We start from the raw sequence: 10,606 nt of genomic DNA on the forward strand, positions 1-10,606 counted from the left end.
ATGAATCATTCGATGATATTTCTGGGCGAGACATCATCGTCGCTGACGGCAACGAATTCATCATTCATTGGTGCAACAAGAAGGAACGGAAACGGCGGCGCCATCTCAGGAACCATCTGCAACGAAGCTGTGTGCGCTGTGAGCGAGTGCAATTTTTCATCAAACGCATGCATTGACAGCCATTCAAGAGGAGGAAGCATAATTGTGAGTGTGAAGAAAGGAGGAAAATTTTTGTTCGATTCAAACGAGGTGATGAACAGCAAAGTGGATGCAGAAAATGGCTTCGGCGGAGGGCTGCACTTGAGCTTTGAAGATCTGGAAGTGAATTACTCGATGATTGCCATTTCGTTCTCAGGAAATCAGGCACACTTGGGCTCTGATGTTTTTTTGATCTGTCCTTCGCCTCGAATAATGATCGACAAAAACAAATGGGCAGGCTCCGCGCAGCCAGGGAGATGATTATCTCAAAACAATGTGGGTCATCAACGACGAAAGCGACCCCACAATAAGTGTTAGCATGTTGAAATACTTGTTTGTGTCGAACGATGAAATAGTGTTTGTCGACAGAGAAGAAAGCAGCAACACCGCTGGATGCGGAAACAGCAACAATCCTTGCCAAGAATTGGCGTTTGGCTTTTCTCAAATGAGCAGCGCAAAAACAACACTGAGCATATTGAAGTCGGCCGACTTGAGCCAGCCAGTCCATTGTGAAGGCGAGCCTTTGACTATCTGCGGAGTTGAAGAGGTCAACTCTGTCCTGAAGGTGATGAATCACGGCTGCGTAACATTGCTCAAAGGCTCGCAGGCAGCATATCTGTCTGTTTCTTCCCTGAACATAACGCTTCAGACAACCGCAGAGCAATGTCCGCATGATGCATTTATTGAAGCAGCTGTTGGAAAAGTGTATTTTGTCTCGTGTATCTTTGGCGATCCGGAAGGCATTGAAAAGCGCTGCTGCGTGTGGATAGCGAAAGGGAATGGATGCTCAATTAGTTTTGGCAATGTTCTTGTCGCAAAACTACTGTTTCAGTCGAGTTGTGGATTGGCATTCATTCGCAGCGGCTCGCTTTCAATAGACAAATCTTCTGTCGACACAGTATCAACCCCAAGCGATAGCCTGGTTGTCTGCATTAACGAAGCAGACTCAATAATAAATAGCACAAATGTGACAGCATGCAAGACCAGTCAGGGCTCATTTTATAAGGTCGCAGGCTCAGGAAGCAATGTAGTCTCTGGACATTGCATGCTGAGTGTATGTACATCTGCAAATGGCAACGGAGGGGCTGTCGGCTGTGAGTTAAGTGAAAATGGCCAATTCACGATTAATGGGGCTGAAATAGCATGTTGTGCAGTGAATAAAGACAGTGGAAGGGGCGGAGGAATATTCATGCGTTTGAACGATCCACATGGAACCTTTTTGCTTGAGGCGATTGACTTCAATCAGAACAATGGCTATGAGGGGCGCGACATGTTCGTTGGCTGCAAAAGCCTAAATCAGAGCATTGATCCTTCAAATATCAAAGTTCCGTTTTACAACAGCGAAAGCATCGAAATTGTAGACATTAAAGGAAAAGACAGGACACACTTTTCGGATTCTGTGGATCTTGCTATGTTTTTGTATCAAAGGCAGGCAAGCAGAGTCTACGTTTCTAAATCAGGATACGACATGATCGGATGCGGAGCTGAAGAATATCCTTGCTTTTCATTCAAAAGAGGATCCATGAACATCAATGAGCTGTCTTTCGAAAAGGAGCTCTTGATTGATGCCGAGACATATATTCAAGAGCCTGTTGATGTGTCGTCTTTTTTGATATCTTCTTCGGCAAGTTCAAAAGCAAATATTTCGCTCAGGCCTGAAATTATCGGAAATACCAGAAATGCAGTTCTTGAAGCTACACAGCAACTGACTGCAACATTTATTTCGTTCCATTTCCCTTCGTCATTTTCATCAAATGTCGACTGCCTGATATTTGCATCAGATATCAGATTCAGAATCATCAATAGTTCCTTCGTCCAAAGTGGTGCAGATCCACTCTCGTTTGCGTTAATTCGGGCAGCTGGAGGGTCTGTCGAAATGAATTCCTGCAATGTTTCGGCGATAACTGCAAGATTTGCTCCGTTTGTCATATCGAGTAAGCTCGATCTTGTAGATGCGCAATTCTCGCAAATAAAAGCACCAGAATCCCTCAGAGGCGGGGCTTTTGACGTTTGCCTCGCAGAAGACTACACTGTTTCGTTGAAGACCAGTAACCTTTCGTTTTGCGAATGCTCTAGAAATGAGGGGAAAGGAGGCTTTTTGTATCTGGACTGCACTATGTCTACTGCTTCTCAGCCTCTAAAAATCGATACAATTACTGCCAGCAGTAATATAGCACACATTGGCAAAAACATTTATCTGGAAAGCAAAAATTTAAATGAGAGTGTGACGCTGGCTTCTTTTGCATTCGATTATTACGAAATCATGAATGACGCAAATGCTTTTGCTGGGCACGATCCTATTATTGGAGACGCAGATCTCTTCATGTTTGTTGTTGAGTACAAAAGCTCGAAAATATATGTGGCATATGCAGGCTTTGATGTGAGGAGATGCGGGAGTGAATTCGAGCCATGCAGAACGGCTTGGGCCGGAATACAACATTTAACTGAAGAAAGCCAATCTCCCCAATTGCTCATCACCAAGAAAACCACAATCCAAGATGCTCACGACGTGAGCGGTTTTATTTTAGAAGGATATTCATCAACATCCGAAGCAGAAAATCACACGTTGCTTTTTTCTAAAAAGATCAAGGAGAGTCTGATCCATTTCTTCTCAATTCAAGATATTTGACGATCAAGAATTTGCTTGTGTCTGTTTCTTCGGGTTTCGAGAACAGCAAAGGCGGAGTGATTGTGAATGAAAACGGGACTGTTGAAGCTTTTCAGAGTGGCTTTTCTTCAGAGGCAACAATCGGAACCGAAAGTCATTGTTCGTTTCTGCTGATGCAGCAAGGGTTCCTTCGCGTGTCGCAATTTGTTGTATCGTCGTGTAACGTTGGAAAGAATATTTTTGCTGTTTCAAACAATAGTGAATGCACTTTTAACGAAATGGCAATATCGAATGTGAACATAACTGAAGCGTGTATATGTCTGGCTAATTCTTCATCAATGGCAAGTATCAACAAGGCTGTTGGCTGTGTAATAACTATGGGGAATTCGTCTTTTGCTGGTGTTTCCAGAAGCGATAACGACTCGTGTATTATGGAATCCGCATCTGAAGGAGGAATTGTTCAGATCAGAAATTGTTCGTTCAGAGAATGCAGGTCCAGAGATAGCGAAAGAGGCGGAGTGGCGTTTTTAAACCTGGGCGAATATTCGTCATTCGCATTTTTGTCATCATCAATAATTCAAAGCTTTTGCAGTGAAGAATACGGGAAAGGAGGAGGGACTTATCTTTTGTTTGGAGGAGTTGGGGATCTAAACTTTCTTTTCCAAAACTCAACGTTTAGCGGAAATTCCGCTTTTATTGGACGAGACGTTTTTATAGAATGTTTTAGTCTTTCTTCGCAGATCAATGAAAGCCAGTTCAGGATGGATCTTCGGGAAAGTGAGTATCACAGATCAAATGCCATTTACGGAATAGACAAGACAGACCATGCCTCAACGCCTTTTGATTTAATGGAACTTATTACAATGTTCCAGAACGATCGTATTGTTGTGTCGTCAAATTTTGAAGCAGGTGGAGAGAATAGCAAACAATGCGGAAAAATAAATTTTCCTTGCTTGTCAATCGATTATGGCCTGAAGCATGTAACATATGATTTATTAACTCAAGTGCTAATAGACATCTCATCGTCTCTTGAAGCAGAAATTACACTCGATGGAATAAGTGTTATGTCTCTTTCAAAGAATATTTGCGATGTGACGGTTAATCTCATAAACAGAGGCGAATCAAGTTATGTCATCACAACAAATTTGCAAAGTTCCGTTTCTGACATAAGATTTCTGCTATCCTCCTCTTTGCTCAACTTTTGTTTCTCTTTCATTTTTGTGGAGAACGGTTTTTTGGATATCGATAATTGTGCCCTTGCTCCAGCATCGAGTGATTTTGGGGGTCAAAGAATTGCTTCTGATAAGCAATTGTTAGGCGCTCATATAATTGTGGTTGAAAATGGCATGTTGCATGTCAATCACTTGGAGATTAATAGTTTTTCTTGTTCAAAATCAATGATCGTACTTGGGAAATCCGAAAACAACTCAATTTTAACAGGATTGTGCGTAAATGATATTGACATTTCCGATGCAAGCGTTATTGACATTTATCAAAGGAATTCTGAAGACAAAAAAATACTTTGATCGGAAACGTAACTCTTTCAGCATCATTATTCAAAAATATAGTTTCTTCAGCTTCGAGTGACAGCTGTATTATTTCGTGTTCAGATATTCCTCAATTATATGCACAGAATAGCACAATATGTAATTGTTCAATGCCAGATGGAGGACGCATCATGAAATGTGAAAAATGTCAACACTTTTATTTAGGTTCCTGTTTGATTGATGGTGGATATGAACGGAACAAAACCAATGATAATGAACACAATGAAAACTATATATGCTACTGGAATGCGTCGCTTGCGAGTATTGTAAATTGTTCGGCAGAAATCAAGGATTCCACTTTTGCAAACTCAATCAAAGGTGGAGTGGCAATTTTTGGAGGAAATGTTTCTATAATTGAAGGAAAATTCGAAGATAACGATCCGCAAATATTTAGATATCCTTCGATTCGCCGTAATATTTTTTGCTCTGGAAATGGGGTGTTGAATATTGAAAGTCTAAAGGGAGGAGATGGGCTTCTTCCTAATTCTTCGCTATGGATTCTTAATGATGGATGCGAACTTTTAGGAGTGCCATCTGAGCGTCTGTCTCCGTTTTTCATTCCGACTTTGGAAAAAGTGGAAAGTGAACGCAGCGCAGAAGAAATCAGTTTTACAATGAAAGGAACGCTCCTTCTTCCTTGCAACTTATCTTTCCAGCTTATCGCAACCATTGATGAGACAGACTCTATTGCGACGTATCAATTTTGTGATGACGGATTTGTTTCAGAAGAAGAAGTGCACAGCGCAATAGACATATCGGAAATTCCATTTATTCCTGAGACAGCAGAAGTATCTATTCGAATTCTTTTTGGGAGTCGCGAAATTCCAAAGCAAACTGATGCGTTTATCTTGAAAAACAGAAGTGAATCTCAACCAATAGAAAATGGGAATCTTTCCAAAAGTGAAAATGAGCAAAAATCATCCTGGACATTGATTGTAATTGTTATGGCAGTTGTTCTTTTGCTTGTTCTGATTATACTTGTGATATTCATTGTTCGATGGAGGAAGGCCAAAAACAGGACAGAAGAACTGGAAGAGATTGTGAATGACAATATAAAAAAGGATCCGAAGGCGTTCGAGATGGTTACGATGGAGATGTCGCCAGAGGAACAATGGAAAAGGGACGAAAGGGAGGCTGAGAAGAAGAATGAAGAGAAGATCAAGAGGAGGGTGTATGACACAAATATGGAACATTCAGAGTCATCAGAGCATCTTCTCTCCGAGAGTGGTTCAACTGAATACATTCTGGGAAGAGACTCAGACAAGATCCCAGAATGGATGCTGGAGAAGGTTGATGAGAAAGAGGAAGAGTCCAGAAAGAGAACGCCATCGCCTTCCATTTCATCCACTTCAACAACTGATTCAGATTCCACTTTTGTTCGAGGGGGAGGATCTATGCCCAACCACCTCGTCCATGTCGAATCTGGTGGATGCAATGGCATGCTCGTCTCCACACGAGAAGCTGATTGTAGATCTGAGGGATTCGTTGTTCATGCTGCTTCATGGGCTGAATAAGACAAAAGAGATGCCGATTGGCACTCTGCAGGAGAGAGAGCAGACAGCTGCCCAAATCCTGTTCTGGGTGGCCAATCTCGCTCTTCACTCGTTTGATGAAATGGAAAATGAATTATCTTCTCTTGCCGATCTGAGTCCGCACATTGTGCTGTTCTCCGAACACATGGTTATTTGCATTGTCATGCATTCAGACTTCTCTTCGGATGATTCAGACTTATCATCCATTTCATCTTCCACCATCATCACATCATCATCTGATATTTCAGTGATGAGTGAGAGATTTACAGACTCGCCTCCCCCTTCATCGGCTTTTGAGGATGAGAATGATTTCAAAAAGGAGTGCATGAGGTGGAAGGCGCCAGAACTGTTGATCAACAAGAAGATGGGAGCGACAAAAGAATCTGTCTCATTCTCGATAGGGATGATGCTGTGGGAGTGCTTGTCTCTTCAGATCCCATTTGGAGAATATGAAGCAGAAACAGCTGGGCAGAAGATAAAAGATGGGCAAAGGCCGAACGAGACACTAATAAATGGCACATCTTTTGAAGCTACAGTAAAGCGCGGATTAAGTCAAAAGGCAGAAGAAAGACCGACTTTGATACAGTTGAAACGTGAGTTTATCCAGCATTTTCCAGCAGGAGCCACAGTACTGACAATGTCTGATGCAATAGATATAAATGAAAGCAGAACGGCAGAACAGAGTGCCACCATGCAGAACGATGATCATTCTTTTTAAATCAAAAATTAAATTTAATAAGATCTATGTTTATTTTATGTAATTAATGTATTTACAAGTTTTAATAAAATTGCATTTTTTTTGTTCTAAATAATTAATTCTTCTTCAAAAAAGTGCTTTTTAACAAATTGTTATAATTGTGGCTTCTTTAGCATTTCATATTTTAATAAAAAACTCCAATGCAATCGAAAGTTATGTTGAAAAATTAGCAATTCATTAAGAAAGAAAACAGACATTCAAATTCTTCTCTTCATATTGAGAGATGTCACTTAATGGGACATGTCACTTTAAGTGATAAAAAAAAATCATACGTGGTGATCGGTCCATCTTCTGCGCTAGCAAAACCAAATTAGGCGCGAAAAGAGAAGAGTTAAAAATATTAAACCATTTAAACGCTTCGAAGAAATTAAACATATTGGGGTTGGGAAACAAATGTGGTGGGCAAAAAGAAGAATTTGAATGTCTGTTTTCTTTCTTAATTTAAATGCAGAACATTTAAATTATCAAGAAAACCTCCATTCAAATTCTTCTCTTCTTATTGAGAGAACAGCTATTTGTTGGAAGTTGATGTTTTGCCATCTTCACATTTTCTTGAAAATCTTAAATCATAAATAATAGCTGCTTTCTTGGCTTGTGACCTTGTGAATATCATGCCACTTCATCTTTCGTCTCCCTTTCTTCCTTTCTCTTTTGGGCAGTGCTGTCCAGTCTTCGCTGGGTTATGGGTTTTTTCATTTCTCGGATGGCATTACATTTTCTTTCCTCTTGTCCTCTTCATTTTAACTTCTTTCATCTGAATCATTTTCACAGTCTCCTCCACATAAGCGTCGATTAATTCGCTAATGCTGTCTTCGTCTGAACTTGTCCTCTCATTGATCTGGTCTCTAACTCTATCATCCTCCTCGTTGCTTGTCTGGCTTCCTTCTTCATCTGATCCGTCACTCTTCTGTTCGTTAATTGGACCAACAATCACTTAAGCCATGGAAGATGCAAGATTTCCCTTGAAGTTATGTTTAACAAGTGAATTTATCCTTGGAGATAGTCTGGGAAGCAAGGCTATTTGAGACAGTGGAATCCCAGCCATCGTCAGAGCCGACAAGGTCGCCTCTTTAAGTGAGAAAGGAGGAAATTTCTGTGGGGCTCCGGCTGTCTTCATTGCCTCTCCAGCCAACCTGCGGATTCCCGATGCTGTGAGAGGTTGGAAAGATGTGGTGTTGAGCAAAAGTTTTTGGACTTCTGCTTTTGCAGAACAGCTGTACACAGATCACGTATTGATGAAGCTGGGCATATTAATGGCATATCCGGAAGAAATGGAACTGCAATTTCTGTTCTTGTTTGTGATGTCTTCAATGCTGTATCCAAATAGACACCCTCATCTTCAAACCGAGAGTCCTTTATGCTTATCTTCTCCAACTCCGTAAACCTGCAAGCAGAGAAGAGCATTGACAACGTTATGACCTTCATTGTTTGTTCCTTAAAAGATAACAAATTGTTGGATCTCAGATCACGATAGTATTTTAATAATTTTTTGGGTTCAAAATCTAAGGTGCAAGTTTCTTTTTCGAGTTTTCTGTTCTGCGAAAGGCACGAAACAGAATCCGAATGATTGCAATGTTTTCATAAACGGTATTAAAAGCAAGAACAAAGAAAAAGGATACAGCGGCTCTGATCAACTACAACGAAGAAAACAAAACATCTCTATTTTTCATTGTCAAAAACACATTTGCACATTTGATATTCCACTCCGGTAAATTGTCTGATATATGCCCATGGGCACATTTCTTCCAGTGGTCTGCAAAGTGTGCAAAGCTGAATAAATACCCATCCCATGTTGTCTTAGCAATGCTAGCCTTGCACTCGTTCGCGAGCTCCACGGAAACTCCTCTTTCATGCGATGAAGGCATCCACCATGAATTGCCTCTTTATTTGATGGATTGAGCAGGATTACTTTCATCTTCCCTGGAGGAAGACAGGCTCCCATCTTCTTCATCCATGGCCCCTCACGAAGAATGTTGGAGCTGTAATTCAATTCCAAGCTGTGGCAGTTGATCGTTCGAAGGAGGACATCCCAATTCTGACCCTTCCAGCTCGGCAGAAGTATAATCGCTCGAGCTTTCTCCATCTGAGCCTTTCGTATTACCATCGGAATCAGAGGAATCGGAGGATGTGCAAGAACATTATCAAATCTCCACAAAACTGTCAAACCATTTTTTGCAGGTGGACTGCCCACACCACACCATCTTTCCACTTTGTGATTGCGCCAAAGCAAAAGCATCGAGAATCGGTCTCACTTACAAAAGAGAAAAAACCTTTTTGAAAACTTCATCCTTTATTTCGTTGTTGCCTGCCATTTCCAATCGAGACAGCGCATCTGCTCTGTGGTTCTTTCTTCCTGGAAGATGTTGTGCTCATATTATCAGATTCCTCTCCTCTGTCCATTTCCATTCTTGAATTTAACAGGACGAAGATTCTTCCCATCGTTCCAACGATTCACGTTGTAGACTACTGAGCTGTTGTACGACCGAAGCAATAAACGAGTTATTTTGTTGTCCTGGAAAGTCTGGGCAAAATGGTGCAAAGCTAGCAAAACCGCTATCAGTTCCCTATTATTGGACGACTGGTTGTGGACATATTTGGGAAAACTGTCATGCCAATCCAAAAGATTGTTGTTGATTCTGAATGTCGCACCCCATGCTTGTTCCGCTGCATCTGTAGTCAGAACAGCTTGAAGAATGAAAACCAAAGCTAATTCCCGATTCTTGGTCTGCCTCAATGTCCTCCTCCATTCTCTGATCTCGTTGAAGACTGATGCATTCATCCTCATCATACCGTTCCATCCGACTGTTCTAACATTATTTTGGAACAAGAAATGCATAGCGACGAGATGAAGGGATGTGTCCGGGATGACAAAACGAGCTGCGTTTAGCTTCCCCATCGCTGAAGCTCAGTCTATCACATAAATCTGTTTAGCTCTTATGAATAATTTCTCTCAATGCCTCAGCAGCTCTTGAAGAGAAGAACGCCTTTTTTCGCTCAATTGAACTGTTTATTTATCTGTGTTCAAAAAACCACCAAGAACACAAACTTCTGTGTTGGTTTCAGCTGACATTTCTCTTTGTTGATGAGCAATCCTAAACTTTTTAAAAACAGAATAACTTCTTCCGAAATTTTTTTCAGTAAGCTGCAGTCTTTGTGCAACAGAATAAGATCGTCAAAGCAAGAAACTACTCTGACTTCACATCTTGCCTTTATTGCAGCTGTCACTTTCCTCATTATCTTCCAGAAAAAACAAGGTGAATCTGTAAAGCCAAATTGCATTCCTTCGAAAACAAAGTCTTGTTCTTCGAACCGAAAATGAAGAAACGGCTTCAGGTCTTCGGATACTGGTATTAAGTAATACGCCAGTGAAAGATCCAATGTTATCGCAAAGTCACTTTTTTTCATCTAACGCTTAACCGTCCGTTCGCTTTCGCATTTGAAATGCGACTTTTTCATTGAAGCATTCAGATGACGGCAATCCAGGATTTGGCGCCAGGAGCCTGACAACTTCCTGATGAGAGAGATTTTGTTCCGAAAAATGATCTGTAATGGAGGTATTGTGCTGACGATGTTTGTCTACAGTTGTTCTTTAAACACGTTTCTGAATACCAATCGCTGTTCCATGCTCATGTGCGTTGCTCCGTCCAACAGTGATTTCTTCCTCAGTGCTTCCTTTGCTTTTATGTTTGTCCATGTAGCGTGCGCTTCCTGTTTTACAAGGTTTCCTCCTTTGATCTTATCCCATTCCTCCAAAAACTACGCTGTCCTGCCTCCAATCCTCTCTTGTCTCCACAAATATTTCCTGCCTCCATCGGAATGTCTTGAAGCACCCTTCTTCCAAGTCTCCCCTGCTCTTCTCTGGGAGCTTCTGAAGCGGTACTGACTTCCTGTCGTCCGGGGCCACCACCGAAAAAACTGCCTTCCGCTGAGACTTCTTGAAAACTCCACTCGATGGGTTGCTCTG

At 41.3% G+C, this 10,606-nt stretch overlaps 2 protein-coding genes across 2 annotated transcripts; one reads left to right on the forward strand and one right to left on the reverse strand.

Moving 5' to 3' along the window:
* On the forward strand, positions 1-6,809 carry MONOS_18119 (uncharacterized protein; the record flags this gene model as incomplete). The annotated part of the gene is made up of 5 exons (XM_067871106.1): positions 1-381; positions 437-2,714; positions 2,783-3,931; positions 4,519-5,642; positions 5,719-6,809. 5 exons carry the CDS (start codon positions 1-3, stop codon positions 6,601-6,603), a joined length of 5,817 nt encoding a protein of 1,938 aa, XP_067721423.1. The 3' UTR covers positions 6,604-6,809.
* A 542-nt stretch (positions 6,810-7,351) lies between these two features.
* Positions 7,352-8,046, reverse strand: MONOS_16513 (uncharacterized protein; the record flags this gene model as incomplete). The annotated part of the gene is made up of 2 exons (XM_067869420.1): positions 7,352-7,575; positions 7,776-8,046. 2 exons carry the CDS (start codon positions 8,044-8,046, stop codon positions 7,352-7,354), a joined length of 495 nt encoding a protein of 164 aa, XP_067721424.1.
* Between the last annotated feature and the right edge of the window lie 2,560 nt (positions 8,047-10,606).

Source organism: Monocercomonoides exilis, assembly GCF_001643675.1.
Source record: "Monocercomonoides exilis strain PA203 chromosome Unknown scaffold47-789622, whole genome shotgun sequence".
NCBI classification, from domain to species: Eukaryota; Preaxostyla; order Oxymonadida; family Polymastigidae; genus Monocercomonoides; species Monocercomonoides exilis.